Consider the following 22,573-nt stretch of genomic DNA (forward strand, 5'->3'; position numbering starts at 1 on the left):
AAGGACATGTTAAATTTGTCTGAAGCATAAAGTGGTTGAGGGGGTGCTGCCGGGAGGTCCCCAAAGTGATGAAATTTGCTGAAATCTTGTTTTATTTGAATAACACACCATGGAATTTTTTTTTTCTCTTCCAGGTTTCACCGACCATAGTTGATTATCGCTGTGTCAAGCAGTGCCACAAGGGTAGGACCTTAAGTGCTGGACAGTCAAAACAGTGCCCGTATTCATTGATAAGGCAATGTCTTCTAAAATGCCTTTTTTTTAGTTTCTACAAGACCCCAGACTACTTTGTCCCAGCGCACCCACCAATTTGCCCGTCCACTCGCTGTAGTAGCACAAAAGAGTTATGTCACTCTTCCAACCACCTTAGTTTTTTTAGCTTTTTGAAATGTCTCCACACTGAGCTCTCAGGCCGAATGTTTAGTCCCGGTAGGCCGTTGTGTCCCAACGTGTAATATGTGATTTGGTTTTTAACCCTCTGAAATCGGCTCTACGGTTCTGTTTTTCACATGTTATGTGCCGTACCGAGAAAATTGTCCAGGGTTCCTGCAGATCCTTGAAAAGTCCAGAAAGGCATTGAATTCATTATTCTAAAAATACGGCCTTAATTGGCATTAAAACGTCTTAAATCCAATTTTCAAAAGTCTTAACACTTTTATTATATTGGTTTGAACTTAAACGATTAAGTAACAGTTATCAATTGTCTTTTTCGATAATTCGCCGAATTACTTACTGTATGTGGCAACTTTGCGTTACCACAATTTTGTATGTGTACAAGCCACGATGCATTGTATTTGATATATTTTGTTGCTTTGTTTCCGTTATGGTTTTCTTCTCAACTCGATCATAAAATTGATTTGAAAAGGCTTTAAAATGGTCGTATGTTTTGAATTTAACTTGCCTCAAGTCGCTAACTGTGAACCCCAAGAGTCTGCACTCTGCAGATCAACATTTTGTTAATATTAAAACGGAAATAGGATGTCCTTCACTTGTGTCAGACACAGACTTGTGTACATTTTATGTAAAAAAAAAAATCTGATAAATTAGCGTTTCTTTTATACTATTTCTCTTTTTTTTATGGATGGGCTAAATGCACACGTCACTTGCTTGTTTTATTACCCAGAGCAAAACCCATTGCATTGTTCTTGTTACATTGGTATCAATGCCTTCTTGCCTGTGTTTTACTGTACACTTAGCTTTCTTTTTGCAAGCGATAGCATTTGCTCATTAAGGATTGAACATGCCAACCAGTCTGTTTTACTACATCAGGCGGATGTTTCCTGCTGTAATCTCCACTGAGCCAATTCAGTATAGTTCTTATTAATTGAAAATGGCATGGTGACTATTCAGGATGATATGATCATTTTAATGTGATTTTTGACATCTTCAAAAACTCAAAGCGTTTGGACTGCTGCTCATGAACTCATGGACACCCATCGATTTTGTCTCTGTGTGGCGTTGATATAAGATGTTAATTGTTCGTCAGGTGTGGCAGGGAAAGGTGGTATGTATGATTTCAAACCGTGTGATTTGCATGAGTGTCGTAATCCTTTGGAGCACACAGAAGTTCACAGAAGAATCATTTCAGCGGGTAAATTCACCTCGTTGATGTTGGAAATGCAGGCATTTTTCCACATGGAAATTTTTATTTATGTTAAACACAATAGGAACGATCTCAACAATCCACTTTTGATTGTCTGCATGACAATCAATAAAATGCAAGATTCTGGGACTGGAAGGAAGATTTCCATTTTGTTGGATGAATAGATGAGTAGGGAAAATGAACTCTGCAATATTATTTTCCCCCTCTTGTGGAATTTGGAAGCGCTCAAAAGATGTTTTTTTTTTCTTCAAAATCAACACTTGGAAAACTGGATGCCATGTTAAGGATACACATTGCCAATTAAAATCCTAGTTCTGAATGCCTTGCTATGGTGTACTATTTCATAACAAATATTCTGTAGAATGCTTTTCCCTGCCTTTTTATCAATAGTGGGCTCTGCATTTCCCACCTAGGTCTTCAGCTCAAGTCTGGATTAGTAATGTGTTGTTCCTGAATGAAGCGACTCTTGAAGGAGCAATTTCCTATTTTAGTTGTGAGTTCTTAGGTGAAAGAGGGGTGATTTGGGCCAGCGCTCACCATGCACCCAGTTCTCTGGCCCCAACAGCGCCAGATGCTGCCAAAAAGTCGACTCAGGGAGCTGGTAACTGGGACTCCGCGAGGGAATGAGGGACGCGAAGGACATGTCTTTAGTAACAGCCTGTTAACTGTACAAAACTTTAAACAGAAACAAAGAAGAAATATGATGAGTGAAAAAAAGTCAGTGAGAGAATATCTCTGCCTGACCCTAATGTAATGATTGACATTTTAGGCCTGAAATCCGGGCTGGGGCTTAAGAGCTTGCCTCTTGGCTGAGAGTGGTGGACAAAACCTTTCACGTTTTACGGCAATTGGCGCAATTCCTCTAGTGGGTTAGGGCCTCATAGCCGGTCACAGTTGATAAAAACTGACATTTCTCAACCCCAACTGGCAGCAAACATCAACTCGGAATTTGATTGGCTAAACCAACAGCTTTCTTTAAGACTGATACTACGGGACTCGACCTTCAGGTTTTTTTTTTTTTTTTTTTTTTTGTGACAGCCACCAGTAAGATTTATGAGCCTAGCAACAACTAATAGCTGAAATGTGATTGGTCTCATCTCATCTCATTAGCTGCACCGCTTATCCTCAGTAGGGTGGCGGTGGTGCTGGAGCCCATCCCAGCAATCATCGGGAAGTGGGCAGGGGACACCCTGAACTGTTTGCCAGCCAATCGCAGGGCACACAGGGACAGACAACTCGCTCATTCACACCTAGGGACAATTTGGACCGGCCAATCCACCTGAAATGCATGTCTTTGGAATGTGTGAGGAAACCGCAAGCACGGGGAGAACATACAAACTCCGCACTGAAAGTCCAGTACCTGGATTTGAACCCATACAAGAGGTTCCCAAGACTTAAAACTGTGACGCACACGCACTAACCACTGGTCTATTGCTTAAATATAATAGCTCACATTTGGAAGCAGCGCAATAAGGAAGAACCAATGAACGGAAGCTGAAAGACAATAGTGAATTATTTAAGTATTGATGGACAAAATATAATCAATATCATGATTCAGATATTTTTTAAGCTAGCAGAGGTCTTGCAGGCCATGCAGACACATTTCGGTTCACCTTTTGTCCTGTAGAGGGCGAAAGATGTCATGAAATGATCACGAACTGAATGGTATAATGTGTGAAATGGCGTCCCGATGGCAAGTTATTCGCTTCGCCACCTTACAGAAATGCCACCAGATTTTTTTAATTTCTCGCAGGGGATTTAAGAACTTTCAGCGGTTACTAGCGTACTCTCGTTCACGTCAACTGAAGGTAACGAGTTGTCGGTTGAATGTAGCTACGTGGAGTTCAGCTAACCCGAGTTGCCAGACCAAAGCTATGTGAACGTAGCCTTCGTTAGCCAGTTCACGTGACCCAAAACCGAGCTAATGGGAGATGTAGTTTTTAGGCCGTTCTCCGTCCAGGTAACGACGAATAAGCACCACACGATCCAGAATGCACCGCGTTGTTGTGTGCAGACGCCATCTTGACTCATCCTCATGAATATACATCAGAGAGTATTTGCGTAGGAGGTCGGCCGACGTTCATTGCATATTCGAGCAGTGTATTTTGGTCCAAGCGGGACGCGCAGTCACGTCTCCGCCTTGAAACATCCCTCCGAGCCCTGCCTCATCTTTCCCAGCTACTTTAATCGGTAAAATGTTCCCTCGGAGCGACGGAGGAGACGACGACAGGCGAAAGAAAAGGCGAGGAGTGAATGACTAGTAGCGGAACAAGTGACAGACGCCGCCCGTTTGGCGGGTATTCACCACGGCGGGAACCTACCCCGGCTTATAAATGTAGACGCGGTCGGCGGAACCAAGTGCGCATTATTAATTCCGAGCGGGGGGCGTCTCACTGGCAGCGATGGAGCGTATGCAAGCTGCAGCTGACGATGGAGGAAAGTTAACGAAGAAGCCCTGCGAAGTGTCCCACGGCCGGCGAAATCCGGCGGATGGCGATGGACATTTGGCTCCCTCCCCCTTAGACGCCAAGAACGGGAACGGTGTTTCCCACCCAAGCCGGATCGCGGCGTTTAACAGTCGGGGCTTAACCGGTAACTCCGGCTCCCTGCTGCTGAGACGCAGGCGTTTGAAGCGGAACCTCAGCTCCGCCACGGCTGTGACCTCCTCTTCCTCGGCTGTCACAGCCGCCTGCGGTGGTGCCAAAATGAGCTCGGCCTTATCCTCTGCATCTCTGCACACCCGGAGTCTAGACCGTAAGAGCATGCTCAAGCACCGTCAAAATACGCAGCTGCAGTCCGCCGACCGAGACTGGGTAAGAGCCGATCTCCACCGAGGCGCCATTCACGTCTACGACCGACTGACGTCCTCGTCACCGAGGCCAGTCCTTCTCACCGTGGACACCACGGCCGGTGAGATTGCCAGCCGCCGCGGCAAGTCCAGCTCAGTCATGCGCTTTTTTAGCAAAGACAAGCCTAAGATAGATCAAAATGGCAACTGCAGCGTTAAATATGAGTACAACTACAATCTGTGCAAGGTCACGGAAGACCCGGGGATCTTGTCTGGTCTGGGAAACTCAGATCTAGGGGCTCACCCCAGTGACAAGATGAGACTGCTTCTCATGACCAATGCAGATGAGAGGCAACAGGATGAGAAACTTTTCAGCCCCGATTCCCAAGATAACATTGCATGCTCTCTGTCAGATTTTAACTTGAACTCCAATATTGATATTCCCAACGATGACGACTCTGAGCACAGGAACGGTACGGACAGCTACGGAGTGAATTCCGGTTCGGACGTGGAGAGCAGTGCTTTCGATGACCTGAGCTCCGGGGCCCGGCTAAGCGAGCACAGGGACTCCCTCAGCGACGACATGATCCTCGGTACGGACGCGTCCATCCTCACCCCGTCTTTCGACAGCGCCACAGAAGGCCACGACATGTACGGCAGCTCATCAGATGAGCTGGAGCTGGACTGCCCCTCATCCGGCCCTGGCCTGGATCCAGTCTCCAACTGCGTCAGCTACAAGCAGTGCGGCACTATCTGCCTTAATGACATGACAAATGGCCTGCACGCCAGCAGCAGTGCCGGCTCCTTGTCCAGAGATAGCTCCACAGGTAATACACCTGACATCCAGGATGCAGGCTGCAATGCCAGCAAATCGGTTTTGACCTCTGGCCACAGCAGAGGCTCCTTGGAGGAATCCAGGCCCACGCTGTATGTTCAGCTGCACGGTGAAGCAGTCAGGAGGCTTAGCCCAGATGAAAGGCCCCTGCAGATCCAGAATGACTTTTTCTTTAAGCTTGGATTTAAAGACCCTTGGAGAGTTCAAGAGGAAGGGCTTAACACAGAAATGGGCTCCCTGCTACGTTTCTATGCAGGTATGTTATTTTTCATTTGTTGAATGTTGTTGCAGCCGTGCTGCGTTTTTTGAGCCTTGAGGATGTTTGCATCGCTTCCTCACTGTTCACTGACAGATTATAGGCAGGCTAGAAGTGAAAGAGTATGGTGGTTGATAAAGATCTGGGCCACTGTTCCCACCCCATGTATCTGCCTACTTTGGCCCTCCATACCAGTGTTTCTCAATAAATTTGCTGCGACACTAGTGTGCTGTCAGGTGTGCTGCAGGAAATAAAAATCTTTTACAACAAACAATGACATTTACAAAAACGTACACCCTTATATTATGCGTTTTCATCAAACAATCAGAAACTCTAATTATCTTCTATATAAGTAGGTGGCAGCAGATTACCAATTGCCTTGCACTCTGTGCAAAATTCTGACCCAGGGAATGGCCTTAGTGTTAGTGGTAGTTAAAAGAAAACATTGTTGCAAAGTATTAAGGATTGATAGTCAGAATATATAACAGAACAACATTTTAAAATTAAGTTTATTATAAATCTACTTATCACATTCATTGCATGTATATGACATTGCTGTTTTCCATCTGCCATCACTATGTACCTGAATATACTCATCTTCATTCATGCAATGTTTGCGTTGTGTCGTCTGCTACAAGCCACGTGAACTCCTCTTTCCACGATGCTTTTAATGCACGTTTACGTTTTGTAGCGTTATACAATTTGTTAGCTTCTTTTGAATATTTCTTCTGGGGCTGTGGTTTTGGCTTGATTCCTAATCACTTCTCCATTTTTCTTGTGTTCTCCGTGCATCTACTTTGGAAAATGACATGCAAATGCGCGACCTTATAACGCTCGAGAAAGTCCGGAAGCACGAAGTTATTCGATGCAGGCTTCTGATTGGCTGCCGAGTAGGCAAATTGCCTAACGAACCGAAATTCCGAAATTTCCAAACCGAATGAAGATTTTTAAATTGGAATAAAGCAAACGTTATTTCAGACACTGTTGATGTATATATTTTTTAAAGTAATTGAGCAAATTTGAAAAAGAAAATTCAAAAACAGTGAAGTTAAATGAGAAATAACCTCAAAGCTGGGGTGCGTCGTGTGATGTGTCCTCAGAGGTTCAAAGTTATTTTTTTTCTCTAAGTATGTGTTAACAATGCCCCACTGTGTTCAAAGAGCCCTTATGCTTTATTTTCAACTGCACCTAGCTGCTTTTTATCTTACTTTTGTCAGATCTGTTCGGGGCAAAACACATTAGTTTTGAGGAATAGGGCTTGGGGGAATGCTGGAGAGTGATGTTATGATCATCCCCGCAGATTTTATTTTTAAATTTCTACTCTCAGTGTTACATTAACATGGTGAAAGTAAAAGGCCTGCTTCAAGTAGTCCAAATACCAACCCAAACTCCAAGAAAGTTGAAAAAAGAAGAGCTTTTGAGCACGTCTATGAAATGTACTTGAGCTGACTGAGGCTGCAATGATGACACAAGTCATGAGATTGCGGCTGAAAGTAACAGCGTTCCAAATTCCATGCAACTCCCTTAATACTAAATAAATATAACCATTCAATATGTTTTGATTTTTTATTTCTTTGAAAAAAGTGAATCACAGCCTCACCTGCCTCCACCTGACTGCACGTCACTGGTGTGTGCAAACTGCAAATTAAAAAAGTGTTGCACAATCACTAAGTCCAAATGACTACTCTTTTAACTGATGCTTAAAAAGGGTTTTGATGCTTTGTTTTACTACTTTTTGAAAAACGTGTTCCTGAGTTTGCGAATTTCACCCTTAGGGTTTGTTTTATGATACCCGTCAAAATGTATTCAACTTTACACAACCTTTTGTTAATTTTTATTGTTATTTAGACGCCCTTGCGTCATGTCCCATTGAGTGTGATTGTAGTATCCCTCAAGAGCAAGCCCATTACCTTTATTTTAAGCCATGTAAAGTTAGGTCTGGCAAAACTTAGAATAAAAAGTAGCCAGACATGCGGTTAATACACTAAAGATGGGACAGGTTCATATCTTAGCACGACACATCTCCCATAAAGTGTCGCTTTTATCTCATTGTATTCTCTGGTTGACGTTGTAAAATGCGATTAGTTCTACACATTTTGCATTTAAACAAGAAGCTGTTTGTCTGTATAAATCTGTGGTAAAATTTTAAAGTATTCAGTGGGAAAAATAATTAACTTCTTAGTTCCACTTTACCTTTAACTGACAGTTTTTATGTTATTTGATGTTTTTAAATAATTAAAATGTGGACATTTATGAAGCGATTCAAATTTGTTTACGTCTGTATCGTGATGCATCAAATAATTGTAAAATTACCCCACTCCCTAATCCACATCCAGTCATTTTGAACTTGAGACAAACTCAGTAGATCAGATGGGGCTGTATCTATGTGCTCTGCTGCTGACTTGCATTTTATTTATTTTTTTAGGAAATTGATTAATTGTATTGAGTAAATAAAACACTAAATACTCTACTTGTCCATTTTATTGCCCATGAATAGTATTGGAGGCGTTTAAATTCTAACAAATAATCCAAATGTTAGCTTTTTATGACTTTTGTATTAGTTCAAACAAAAACAGGTGCAAAGAGCTACCAAGGTCAGCAGCATCTCAGGGTTAGAAATGTAAAGAATACTTTATTTATCAACATAATGTTTGTCAAATTGGATATGAGCACAAAATAATAGGCACGCTTGACCCTAAATAATTTGGTCCAGTATCAAGTGCTTTATCTCATACCACACTAAACTGCAGTGTCTTAACAGTAACAAGTTGCGTCAGGCTTCCAGTTTGTCCCAGCTTTTTAGTTAAAAAAAAGAACAAATCGGGCCTCTTTGAAAAATCTGTGTCTTTATTGTTGTTTGTGTTGTTTCTTCTGGGCCCGGGCGCTTTTGTCCGACCACAGCCGAACACTGCGCTCCCATGGACACGCATGACATCACCACAAAGCCACCGCCGTCACAACTTATAGCTCTCCGACACGGGGGCCCTGTTCCTGCTTTTGACCCATTATCGCCCCTCCGTGAAAAGGCTGAATGCCTTTGTGGTTGGATGGTGAAGGGGGGGGGGCAGTATGGCAGTGATGGTCTAAAACTCCCTCTGTGGACTTTGTGGTCATTGGGATGCAACACAGGGGCTGTCCTACTGTCTTGCAGCAGCGCAACTGACACAGTAACTAACTTCCTGCGATGCTCTGCAGCTCAGGGAAAGTCTTCACATCGCCAAGTGGCAAGAGGGGGGGCTACCGATATGTTCCAATGTTCCCTAGCTTCCTGCCCTAATGCTTGACTTTGGCCAACTTCACCCGCAGTCTTTTTTTTATTTATGTATTTATTTCAAAGTCATGAGCACACACATGACACCTCACTTAACATGTCATAGTTTTCATAAACTGACTTTCCGTTCTGGCTTTTAACATTTTATTATTTTGCCTCAGTTGTCATGATTTCCAGTTCATGCATAGACCCTTGCTCTAGAGACTGCAACATCCCTGGAGAGTGTTCATCTTTAGGGATTACCTCCCTGGTCAGCTTGAGGGCAAAAGTCTCTGTTCAATTCTTATTAGAGAGCCACTGAAATGAAAACTTGGGGCTGAGACCGTAAATAAAAAATGTGGAACCTTTTGGCCCGAAAATGGAAAATGACACATTGAGAAGATAAAAAAAAAAAAGCAAAGATAATTTAAATACTCATTTCGCGGTGCATTGCCAAAAACAGTACAAGATAGAATTATAAGTAACTGACAGTCATAGAACTAGAGGTTATGGGTAAGTGTTTCATTGATTAATTTCTCTTAAAACTACAAAAAAAGGACTTTTAAGTGCGTGATAAATCCAGTCAGACATAAAGTCATACCTGGGTAAAATTGTTGGAGTCCAAAATGCCAATAGCACACGTAAGTTGATAATAATTTGAGTAAAGTAGCTTGTTATAATGAAACATAAATAGTGCAGTGCAGCAGCTACATGCTACTGCAGCCACTACTATTTTTAAGTAAATTTTTTATGGGAGAATTTTAGCGTTTAATGGACAGGGGAGTGAATAATGACAAAAAAACAGGTGTTGGAGGGATTTGATCATTTATGGTGGTGCTGTAGTTGTGAAGTAAAATTATATTAATAGTAATTTAATTCACAATACCACCCGACCAACTTCGGGGACCAGCAGACTAAACCTCACACACAAAATGCATGTCTACAAATTTAAACAGCTCAACTGTAGTAAGTTAGCTCCGTAATGTTAGCATGCAATCATTAACAAATTCTGCCTAGCGGCTAAAAAACTTCAAAGCCAAATACACAAACTTTTGAGAAAATGTGTTGTTGGTTAAAACTTGTCAGGGTTCCCATTTTTACAATGTCCCCGATCTACTTGGTTCTTGTGTGCAAACTGTGAAATAACCAGCTCGGGATTGAAAGCCAGCTTTGCATTGCTCAATCTCACCTTAGACGTAACGTCTTCACAACTTTCTTCTTTTAAAAGCCTTTCTTTTGTTTCAATTTTTTCTTTTGACTAAAAAATGTCAGTGCTGAAAGTGCATCCCTAGTTTTTTTTATGGGTGGATTATTGCATGGTTACTTTAAAGCAGATTTGAACCCAAAATATTTAACCACTTATCATTCCTGTCAAATTTGCCTAAAATCCCGATCCAAGACATACCCGAAGTAAATTTAATGCTGTTCTTGAACCGTTTGACGAATATGGACGATTTTGGTATCTTTTGAAAAGTAACACTCTGAAGTTTTGTCCCAAAGGTAAATAATCACTGCAAGTGCTACTAACATTAATTTATATGAGTTGAAACACACAGAAATATAAGTGTTTTATTCTCCCCTCCTTTTGCAATGAAATGCCTGCTAAAAGATTGTAGCATGGGCATCTTAACTGGAAAGCAGGTGAGACAATAGCTTGAAGTTCTAACCTAGTAGGGCTGCACGATTAACCAAAATCTAATGAATGTCGTGATGTGACGTAGTGCGTTAGGGCAACCGCAAAACACTGTGTTTTTTTAAAGGATTTATAGATCCATTACGTTATTTGAGTGATTGAGTATTTGGCCGACAAGAATTGTCACGTTCCGTGGTTTAACAGTTCCTGCCAATCAGAAGCAGGTTTTAATGGCAGCAGCCAATAGAGGCGAGGCAAAGTTTGCAAGACGTGTGTGCGTGACTTTGATAGGCTGTAAACCTGCCAGTCCAGTCAGTCAAACAACTCTTGCACCAATGGCCTCCAAAACAGACGCCACATCTCGTAGCATCGGTGGCTCGTTACATTGAAAATAAATTGAGGCGGCTTCAGAAAGGAACGCTAACAGCTGGGCTAAAAACTCTTGAGCCACTATTGCCGTATGTGGCTAGTCACCAACACCAGATCCATTACCCATGGAACGGACGACTTGGAGCTACTACTTGTGGAAAACCGCTACATTTGTTACTCTTGTATTTCACAAAGACTTTGCAGAAGTCGCGCTAACCAAACGCTAGCATGTAGCTTGCCAGCCAATACCTCAATAGCTTCCTTAGACTGAAAAGGTGTAGCCTTCTGATTTTGTTTTGCTTTTTTCATTTGACTGCTATTGTTGTAAATCTATAGTTATTGTTGCAGTCTAATACTCTCAGTCTAGAAGGACATCAACTCAAAGTAAGTTTACATGTCAGTATGTTTAAGTTCTCACCAAAAAGAAAAAACAACCACTGAAAATTTACTTTTCTAGTAAAACCGAAAATTGCATCGAAATTCAATACAGATCTGAAAAATCGCAATGAGGTTTTAGGGCAAAATCGTGCAAACCTATTATCTAGTGCCTTTTCAAATTTGATCACAATCTGTAAACTTAAACATTGCATTTCATTCATTTTTCTAATGGTAGGTCGAGGCCTTTCTGAAAGTGGCCATATGGAGACGAATATGTCAATGCACATTTGAATCTGTTTCCATTGGCTAAAGATTTCTGAGGCTAGTCAAGATGTTTTGGTTTTCTTTTTCTCAAAATAGGTCCATGTAGGTTGTCACTGGCTAAGGACCATAAAAAGCTTGCAATTGGCCAAATGTGGTATCAAAGGGGCAGAGGCTAACAGAAGAAATAGATTTAGGTGTAATTTTTTTTTTAAATTTGTCGGCATTATCATGTGTTTTAGAATAAATATTTAATGGAAGTTCCCAGCGCTTTTGGGTGAGCTATTCCGTTTTTATAGTTTTCAGGTATCCTGTGTCAGACTGATCGTGAGTGTATTTTGAAATTGAAACGTATCCTTAATCCAATGAGTTCAAGCTTACTCGTTACAAAAGTTATATAAATTTACTATATACAATAACATTTCTCCACGTTTTACAACAGTGCTGAATCTATAGCGTCAAAATGGCTGCCCCTTGAGGTAGGTAAAACGTTGGGTTTTTTTTTCACTGCTAAACTTTATCGACTGCTATAGATGCCAAAGATTTTTATGGTGCAGCCAGTGAATAAGTTAATCGATTTCCCATGAAGGCAATAAAGCAATAGGTTGCTACTTTGGGATTACTGTGTAAGCATAAAATTCTGAAAAAAAATGTTCCACTTTAATATATCACAGCATTGTCGCGCGGGTACATTTTGGCGATTTTATTTTTTTGTTTTGAAAATGTTGCAAGCTTGGCCCTAATAATGTATCATTTTTGCAGTAAAGAGCCATGGAGTATTTTTTATCAGTCTCACAAATGAATACCATTGTATGTTGCCCGCAACATCTATGCTAACAAATGAAGCGGGCACTTGCAGTGCAATTCTTTTTCTTTTTTTCCTGTCACATCTTTAGATTTATTGTTGATACAAAGCTAAAAGCTTAAAGCAATAGTGACATGTGTCTTAACTTTTCCATTCTGTCCCGAGAAACAAAACCCAGACGATAGGTATTGAAAGGAACTGGGATGATGTAACTGGACGCACAAATGTACAGAAGGTACACAATTGGGGAAAACTTCATTGCACAAAAGTAAATAAACGGCTGTTTGTCTTGTGTCTGTACACTGACTTGCACAGTGTCACTCATGAGGGGTTAGTGTAGAACTCCGTAAAATGTCATTGACAGCCCCCAGCTGATTACGTTACCTACCCACGTCAAGATTGGGAGTGGTTTTGACATGGACCATTCGGTTGAAACACGAGAGTCGACGGCTGCTCATGGTAATGCGGGATGAGCCCCATGTTGACAAGGTGCCGCAGCAGCAAATTCTCGAATTGAAAAGAAAACCCACATGCTATTCTGAAAGCAACGCCACCACCTCGCATGTGAGATGGCTTAAGCCTGGTCACCTGAGTACTAAATGAAGTAAGCCCTCCCTCTCCCACATGAGGTCTTTACAGTCTCCCTGCCTGGCAGAAGGACACAGAGTAGCACGTTTGGTACGCGCAAAGACCGTGTCCAGTCTGAAAGAGGAACGCTACTTGCTTCCCCCGTGACATCTGCCATTCTGGTTTGCATAAAAGTATGCGTGGAATGTACGCCAGTTTATTGAGAATGACAAGCATGTTAAGTGTGAAGGAAGTGTAGAGATAAGGCAGTTAAGGGGGTCAGGGGTAGTCGTCACACAATTCTTACACATGTCGAGCTGGTTTTGACTGGACTGATAATGAAAACAGTCAGGCCCAGCTGACCTTCGGGTAGGCCTTCCAGCGCAGCTGTGATGCACTGTAGTTTTCGGTCCGAAAGGCTGCATTTTCTGCACAACCCTTTGATACAGGGTGTCCAGCATCAACTTTTAAATTGCTATGCAGCACAATAAACAATCTGTGGATACCGATTTGAGTTTGGTCGCTGCACTGGTACAGCAAAATTGGACACTTGGCCTCACCAAATAGTAGGCTGAATTTTAAATGGGCGCGTCAGGTCAGGCTTTCCTGTACGACCAAAGGAGGGTAGCTCGCATTTGTGGTGGCTGAAGCACGCAAACATGCGCATGTACAGAGGATCACCTCTGGATCAAAGAGCCGCTGTCTTCTTTGGCAGGCTGACAAGTGATCCGCTCAGAGCGTCCCACACAGGAGCCCTCTTGTTGTGCCTTGGCTGCTGCGTTATTAGAACTAAAGCGCAGGGGACAAAAATGCTCTCTCAGATAAATATTCCTGTATTGATTCTTTGTAACTTTCCAACGATCAGTTTTGCTGGCAGCTACTTATCAAATAACACATACAGTACACCTTTACCTGTTGAAATGTATTCTATTGTTATTGTAAAGCGATAAAAAAAATGTAAGTCCATGGCGGATAAAGCATCCAACCAATAAATCGGCCCATCCCTAATTTTTTGTGTTCCCAAAGACACTTTTTTAAAATCTGTTATCGTTGGTTGAGGAGGATCCCGAAGTCCAACTTACATCGGTTTGTGCATCAAAGTAACCATTGTAGTTCGAAACAAACTTGTTTTAGTTAGGTTATGTCAAGAAAGTGAAGTGAGCTAGCATAACACAGACACAGAAGTTCAGTCCGGGAATGCATCAAAAACTTATCCCAGTTGAAATTTGGTAAGAAATTATTTAGCGCTTGATCCACAGTACCAATGAGTGTTTGGTCTCAGCACTGTTCTGAACATAGTTTATTCTAATTGTGGGCAAAAACAATTCAGCCACAGTGTGTTAAAACTTGGGCAATAAGTCAAAGTATGATTGAATTTGAGAATTTGAACATCCTCAATTCAGCACCAGTTTAGTCAACTGGTTTGTTGTTTTGATAAATCTCCAGGTGACTTAGACCTGTCATGTTTTAGTTATTGTTGAAAGAGATACAAATCAGTACTTAATGTATGTATGTTTCTACCTAACTAAAACCCAAGATCAAACCTTTAAACAATGTTATTTAAGGTTTTGTTCAGTCATTTACTATCATTTATGGTATTGTTTTCTTTCATTCGTGTGTGAAAATGTAAATTATGTAAAACTGAGCAAACTCATGGGAGTCAGAGGTCTTGGTACAGGTCCCAAATGTTTGTTACCAGATTTTAACCAATCCAGTCTCGATCCACACTTTGAAAGATGTACACTTCTTCTCGGTTAGGCCTCTTTTACAATTGCACTCTTGAGAAGGGATGTGGATGGCCCCTTACTCGTCCACACTGGTTGCTCTTCAGCAAGCTTGTTATTTTTGCTTAAATGCTCCCCAAAGTTGTGGAATGCCACTAATGTTTTTTCTCCCAAACAGTTTTTTGTTACTGAATGAGAAAACCACAGTGATAATTTGTATGGAATGTCTGTAGTAAAGTGAATTCAAATTTACAATTTATTGACACCGATTTCCCTTCCAATTACACATATCTGCCCACTGTGAGTGTAGACAAAGTCAACTGCTCAAAGAGTTTTGGTGAGCTCTTAGTTGTGGTGACACTGTAAACACATTAACTAATTAATTTTGCTCTCACCCTTAAGCAGCGCAATTGAAGGTACCGTAGGCAAAGTAAACAGTTGAAACCTCTAAACAACCAAATACAAAAAAGTGTTTGGAATGTGTGAATTTAGCATGTTATGCTATGCACGTTTATACGGCACTTGCTTCGCTGGATTATTGGCTTATGACTCTGACGTGCCTGTTGGTGAAACACTGGATAGTTTTTTCCTCTCACTACTTTTCACTCACTTGTTTATAATAGGCAAGCACCACATTTTCTGCACCCAAAATGTTTTTGCCGAAAATTACATATATGGTGTTTTCAGTTTCAAACAAAAGAAGAAGATAACTCTGAAAATAAGCTTGAGAAAGTATAATGTAATGACGGTAAGTTTTGCTCAGCTGGCTTTCACAAGTCTCGGCACACGGGTGCTGCTTTTATTTTCTCATTTTGCTCATGAAAAGGAAGGAGATGGCAGACACTGTCAAAACTAGAGATTTGCCAAGTTTTAACAAGTCATTTTCTCAAGTTTGTGTGTCCTTTCGATTCCGATTTGTTAGCAGTTAGCTGGACTTTGGAAAATGTTTACGTACCAACACTACAGAGCTAACTATAGTGTTCATGTACTTTATATACTACATTCAAACCCTTTCTCCTTAATGTCGATTGGCTGCTGCTAATCCATCCACAAGAAGAATTGAATTCACTATTGTTATTATTTTACTATGGCGAAAATGCAATTGTGACCTGTGTAATTAGCCTTCACATATTATTTTCTTATCTGTTGAAGCTCATCTTCTAAAAGTAAGTTCAACTTAGCTTTATTTATCTTTATAGGGCATATTATTTTATGGAATGTTTATTTTTTAGTCCAAAACAAAATGGGTTACTTATAAAAGACTTAAACATACCTATATAAACCCAGACGGCAGTAGGGCGGCAGTAGCTCAGGAGGTAGAGCGCTCGTCTTTGGATCAAGGGTTCCCAGTTCGAATCCCGGCTCGTCCGTGTTACATGTCGAAGTGTCCTTGTGTAAGACACTGAACCCCTAATACCCCCAACAAGCAGATTAGCGCCTTACATGACTGCAAGGCCGCTATTGGGAAATGTGGAGCACATTGTAAAGCGCTTTGGGAAGTCATTGACTTGAAAAGCGCTATATAAAATGCAGATCATTTCATTTCAAACATACCAAATATAGCACTGAAGCAACTTACAAACAATTCAACTTTCGAACGATCGTAAGAAGTAGGGCAGTGTCTGTATTTGGAATAAAATTTAATTTTGCTTGTTGCAATGTTATGATTATGATTTTCACTTGTGCAACTCTCAATCATGTTATGATTAAATAATTTGCAAAGATATATTAGGTTACAATTTATATATATAATATATATATATATATATATATATATACACATATATCTTTTTTTTTTTTTTTTTTTTTAAATCAACTAGTTCTTTTTTCATTTGTAGACTGTGCAGGTCAGTGTGCCACTGTAATGAGTTGAAGATTGCAGATCTTATACTCGACAAGTAATAAAACTGTCCACAGTTGAAATGGCCTCCTTCCAAAACACTTTGTGTGTATCTGTTTGTGTGCAGCCTTGAAAAGGAAATGACATAGTGATCCCTAACGTGCATTGGCTCCAAGTTTTCCAAGAGGCCGAGGACCTTGAGTTCCTTACCAAGCGGCTGCAGCTTGCTAAATAATTTAGATTAATTTGCCCCACTCAGTTTTACAAACACTCTCATCCGGGTCATGTCAGCACTTTTGCAGCATTTTGCACCCTCTTCACCCTATTAAAACGGAATATTTAGTTCTTAAATTGCACTTTCTCCTCCTTCCTAAGCGGTGCTGCTTTTTTGCTACAGATGAAGACCAGAGTGAGAAATTGGCCTAGAAAGTTTCAAGTTGCAATCAAGCCAAACCACACCTCTGGATTGCTTGAGTGAGGTTATATTCGAGTTCTAAAATGCTTTACGGTTCGTTTCAGTTTGGTTTCTTGTACGTGAAAGTGGTTAATATGACACAGATATAATGCAGCGCTGGAAAAGGCTTCTTCGCCCTAATCCGAATGATACAGCCAGTTGAATTGATATTCATTTTATTGCACGGTGATTTGGTATTCTCCGAGCATATTTCAAGAGAAGCCATATTGCATTGCTGCCGTGATACAAGTTAACAAATAAGAAGTCTAGTCTTTATTGTCTCTGTACGGCCTGTGATTGCATTCGGCCTCATGTAATGAGCACACAAAATTTGTCCCCTTAAGACATTCAACATAATTAAAATTGAAATGAACACAATATCAATATGGTATGTAGGTAAATCTCGGGCTGTGGTAATTTGATATGGTTTTTCGCTTTCTGCTGCTCTCATTCATGTTAATTAAGTGGAAAGTTGACTGTTAATGTTCATGTTCCTGACAGACATGTTGAAAACACAAGGGCGGTTCAATTACTTTAAAAGCTCAACTGCGTCCTTCTGCTCTTACCTCGGGCAGTCTCCGAGGAGGCGGGCTGCTGACGTGATGACTTAAAGGACTCTGGAAGATTTAAAGGCTTAATGAAGATCCCGGCTTTCTCCAGCCGACCTCGTTGGTCGCCGCTCAAACGGAAAAAATCACTCATTCTGTCATCTCTAAAACTTTTTTCATGGCTCTTTCACTTGTGCAACTCTCAATAGCAGAATAGGCTCACAACCGCTGTTCTAATTGGTGAAAGAGAAGACACAATTGCATAATTTTTTTGTTTGAAGAAGGATTCCCTCATCTCACAAAATTATTTTAATTTAACATAGAAGTACTGTATTTGATCATACAGGTCAATTGAAAAATGATTTCCTTACTTGATAGCACTTCCAGTTTGGGCAACGTTGACCAACATTACCGGTTCCCCAAAAAATAAAACTCCCAAGTTGTTGCAAAGCCTTAGCTAGCATACAAAATTCCACTAAAAACTAAGCCACTATGGTATTATTTGAGGAACTCGTATTTTACAAACTGTCATAAAAAATAGTTAAATTCTCGTTTTGCTGTAGTACAAATGTGGTTATCAAAAATTAAAATTGTTTCAATCTTAGTAAAGGGAAAAATGTTGAAAAAATACTTCAATAATTGCTTATGTTGTTGTATGCCCTAAACCATAATATGAATCGAATAGTGTGTTCCATAAAGATAACCACACCTATTCATTCATGCATTTAGACTAGAGCATATATGTCAAAGTCTAGGCCCACATACCTCACCTGGTCTGTGATCAGGTCTGTTTGCCTCAGTGATCATCTTGAGTCATTACTGTCATTGACCAGTAATCCTTGCGATGCTGCCTTACTTACGAACGAGACGATCGTTCGTAAGTTAAATTTGTTTGTAAGTTGCTTCAATGCCATCTTTTGTATGGAATGTATGTTTAAAGTTTATATAGGTATGTTTAAGGCTTGTATAAGTAACCTGTATTGTTTTGTAGTAAAATAAATAAACATTTAAAAAATAATATGCTCTATAAAGCTAAGTTTAACTTACTTTTGGAAGATGAGCTTTAATGGTTAAGCAAATTCCTCCTCCGTAGTAGAAAGTGGCAGAAAAAAAGCGATCTAACCATTTTCTCAACTGCATCAATCTTTCTTATTCGACTTTCAAATTAAAAAAAACAAAACAAAACAAAAAAAAACGCTCGCCTCTACTTTACACTTTACGTATGTTTTTCGTAAGTCCAATGGTCGTAAGTAGGCGAGCGTCTGTATTCGTTTTTACTGTACCGTATTTTCCGGATAGAAGTTTCTCCAGAGTATAAATTGCACTAGCCAAAAAAAATCACAATTAAGAATGCAAAAACATGTATAAGTCTTACTGTGAGTAAAAGTCTCATTTTTGGGAGATTTTACATGACAAAACATACACGACATCTTGAAAGGAAATTAAAAAAAAATTTAAATAATTGAGAACTCGGTATACTAACGTTACACATGCGTACATATCTTGGACACACTCGTCAATAACGACGTAAGATATTGAGAGTTATTCAGCTAAATCGAGAATAGAGCCATTGCTTACTAAACTATCATTTTCACTTTAAATCACTAAATCCAATTGAATGTTTATCCTCTGTGGCATGCTAAAACGGCTGCCGTTTTTTTCCTCTTTCCGCTTCTACGTCACTTACGTCCAACTCAAGTATTTTGCTAACTCTAAACTTCCTGCTTTTTGGCTACATGTTTCAATATGTGCAGCAAGTAATCTGCACAATATGATGGACATTTTTTCGGCACGACACGGCAAGGTTGAAATCATCAACAAAGGCCTAGAGCGCCCTCTTGCGGTTTAGTGTAAAATTACATGTAAAATGATATACCCGGTTATAATTTCACAGATAAGGTTCACCAAAGTATAAGTGCCATCCCTGGTCAAAACTATGAAAAATACTGCAACATGTAGTCTGGAAAAATACAGTACGTTACTTCCTCCCTTGATTTTATCGTAGTTTAGTGAATGATAGGAAATTACAATTTTTTTTTTCTTTCGAGGCGATTTTGGCCCACTTTTGCTAAACTATATATTATAATAACGACCTCTTATTTATTAACGGGGATTTTAATATCAAGGAAATTTGTCTTTTGTGCATGTTGAAAATAGTTTACTGTCACAGCCATAATGAAATATAGTTTTATGAATATGTTTATATTGGGGATATATTTCTAAGTTAAATTAGATTCGATTGACTGTGTCATTTTAAAAATTGTCAATGTCCAATCAGTCTGACGTTCGTCTTGTCGCTTGATTTTTTTATCCAACCATTCTTTCTGCTTTGGCACCCCTGATTAATGGAATCCCTTGTGTTTTTACTGCAATCGCTTCATTAAATCGGTACCAACAATAATTTGATTGCCAAAAAAGACAAAGAATTTGCTTCAGTTGTCTATCCAACCAATCTTACTGACTATAGCTCAGTGCACAAAAATCATCATCATATCCTACTTTCATGTCCTTACCTGACATCTAATAATGTTTTTTCAAATGGACCATTCCTGAGCCGTTATGTAATTGCATAATCAGATTTCACATGTTGCAGAGCTCAAACTCAATATACCCATGTCCCTTTGCGCTTATTTTCTTTTTTCAAATTAGTGTGTGAGCAGCACAGTGGAATAATGGCTACCACCTTGGCCACATTGCTTGGCATTGTAGGGTTCAAATCTTGGATCCAGACTTCTTTTCTGGATTTTAGGTTATAACATGTTTTTTTTTTGTCTCTAGGTATTCCAACTTTACCAGGTTAAAAGAAAAGAAAGGGAGGGATTCACTAAAGATGCCAACTCAGATTGTTTTCGGTGTGGTGGGATAGTTGTTTTTTACATTTGTTTTAAGCATAATATTATATTTGAGCCTAATTATAAAGCACTTAAGACAACCCTTTATGCATACTCAGTGGCTTAGAAGTAATAAAATCCGGTCAACCAAACAACACATACTAATGATATTAAATAAGGAACATAGCCATTCATTTGCAACCCTAACAAGAACGTTACAGAAAATGAATAGATGGAAGTCTGTAAGTCTGAGATGTATAAGCAAATACCTAATGAAAGGACTTTGAAGCTTTTTTTCTCTTCACATATTGGACACCAAGGTAGCCTTAAAAGAAGGCACACTTGTGGGTGTCTCCCAATGCACACGCCACAGAAAATGGTCTGGCGTCAGCTGGGCGCTGCAAGTGCCAGGGGAACTCTTTTCTATGTATCATAGATTCTTTCCTTGGCTGACATACTCCCACCCCCCACTTTTTCCCTAACAGTCTGATTCTCCATTTCTTCCGTAATCGATCTCGCCTTAGCCCTTCTTCCCCCGCACTCCATCTGACACTTTTTGAACCCGCACGATCTGCCTTCTGCAACTCGCTCTTCATCATAAACAATCAACTAAAACAATATTGATGCAAGATTGAAACTGGCTCCCAGAGTCATATTTAGTGTATGCCTCTTGGGAATTTTAATAAAAGGACAAAGGGAGTACTATAACTTTCAGAGACTATGATTTGCCATGATACCTGACCACATAGCACCTTATATCTTTTGGTTGTGATACATGGTCAAGGGTTTCCTCCAGTGACTTGGAGGTCATGTGGACTGACAGACTTTTCTGGCCTTTCAACATAACGTTGTAACACCAGACACCTATTATTCTGCAAATGTTACACAAACAGCTATTTTTGAATTTGATAAATCTGTCCTTTTTTTGTCAATGAATCAGATGAAATAAAAATGCTACAACTTCAATCATTTTATTTTAAAAGACAATATTTTTTCAAAATATTATTATCGATAACATAAGGTTGTGCCATGTATTTACTGGGTTGAGCATATCAGAAAATCTCCAACCATGGTTGATTTTTATTTTCCATAATAAATTGCTGGTTTTGGCTAAAACCATTTGTTTCCTCATATTAAGGAAAAGCCCCAAACCTGTCAAAAGGAAATTTGTAAATTGTAGAAATCAAACCAGTGGGTAAGTAGCAATGAAAATTAATACAGTGGTACCTCTTCTTACAAATGTCTCTACCTACAAAAGAATAATACAGTACGGTACGCGCTGCCATTTACCACTCCCAGAGTTTTACCCTGCAACCTGATGTGTAAGCGAGAATCCCTGCACTCTCTTCGTGTCCCCTCCCTCTTTGTAAACGGTCTACTATATATTGTATGTTACCATTACGAAGAGCTAGCATTCGCAATGGAGCCCACGTAAGACGAGACCAATTTATTTATTATTCACATCCAAAATGTGTCACGGAAATTAGTGTTTCATTGATCCCAGAAAAGTGTGTCTTATCCCTATTTTCAAAATAATTCCGATGTTTATGAAAACATCACAGAATGAGTCCCACAGTCAGACTAGTGTACCGCATGCCTGTTGTAGAGATGTTTTTATTCTGTAACAGAAATGGTCACAATTTAGTTTAATTTGTAAAAAAGATGTCAGAGAATCAGTTACTATTGCATACATAGACTCAGTACAGAGATGAGTAGCACAATAAAACATTTGGTGAAAAACCTAGATAGATAGATAGATAGATAGATACTTTATTCATCCCCGTAGGGAAATTCACACTTCCAGCAGTCTACCCTGTTGTTTATTAACAGATGAACATGATGCCCTAGGGGTGCTTGTAGCGAAGTGGATGACGTCACGCCAGTCTAAAATTTCGACATCCCTGCGGCAGATGGAAAACTTTTCTTTGTGAAAATCCAGGGATACACCACCTCGTGTTAGCCTCCTCTCCGATTCTCCCCGGTTTTCGTGTCTCTGTTTACTGAAGTATTAAGTGACTGTAGCAACATCTCACTATTATTATTTGGTTTTATATTTTTTTTCAAATGCAATCAGATAATCACTGTAGCAACATCTCACTATAATTTTTTGGTTTTATATATTTTTTTCAAATGCAATCAGATAATCAAATCATCAGTAAGTCCATCAATTAACAATAAATTACAAGTCTGTCACTTTGTTTGGGTAAACCCTCTGTGGATACTGAGGCGTGTTCAGGAGAGTGAGTGATTGCTATCGCGAGCTATCGCTAGCTTCTGAACGGCCAGTGATTATTGAGCGCTCGCGTGCCCGAGTAATCACGGGAGAAAGACAGCTTACTTTGATTTCCAACATGGCGTCGACAGTGCAGAAGATGGAGGATCTCACCCTGACGAGTGCTGTTGGCGATGTAATATATCGTCTTACATTGCC

The 22,573-nt window shown here is 40.0% G+C and overlaps 2 protein-coding genes across 4 annotated transcripts in view; both read left to right on the plus strand.

Annotated features, from left to right (window-relative positions):
• LOC148374606 (phosphatase and actin regulator 1) overlaps positions 1-1,922 on the plus strand; it is a 77,090-nt gene extending 75,168 nt beyond the window's left edge. For all 3 annotated transcript variants that reach the window (XM_088338607.1, XM_088338615.1, XM_088338599.1), the window contains exon 12: positions 135-1,922. In XM_088338607.1, coding sequence (XP_088194733.1) covers positions 135-150 — 16 coding nt within the window. In that variant the 3' untranslated portion in view covers positions 151-1,922. The remainder of the gene's footprint in view (positions 1-134) is intronic.
• A 1,372-nt stretch (positions 1,923-3,294) lies between these two features.
• phlpp1 (PH domain and leucine rich repeat protein phosphatase 1) overlaps positions 3,295-22,573 on the plus strand; it is a 79,092-nt gene continuing 59,813 nt past the window's right edge. Inside the window, exon 1 of the mRNA XM_088338664.1 lies at positions 3,295-5,482. Within this exon, the coding sequence (XP_088194790.1) occupies positions 4,006-5,482 (1,477 nt within the window). The 5' untranslated portion in view covers positions 3,295-4,005. The remainder of the gene's footprint in view (positions 5,483-22,573) is intronic.

Source organism: Urocampus carinirostris, chromosome 1 (genome assembly GCF_059441175.1).
Source record: "Urocampus carinirostris isolate Australia breed hairy pipefish chromosome 1, RoL_Ucar_1.0, whole genome shotgun sequence".
In the NCBI taxonomy this organism is placed as follows: domain Eukaryota; kingdom Metazoa; phylum Chordata; class Actinopteri; order Syngnathiformes; family Syngnathidae; genus Urocampus; species Urocampus carinirostris.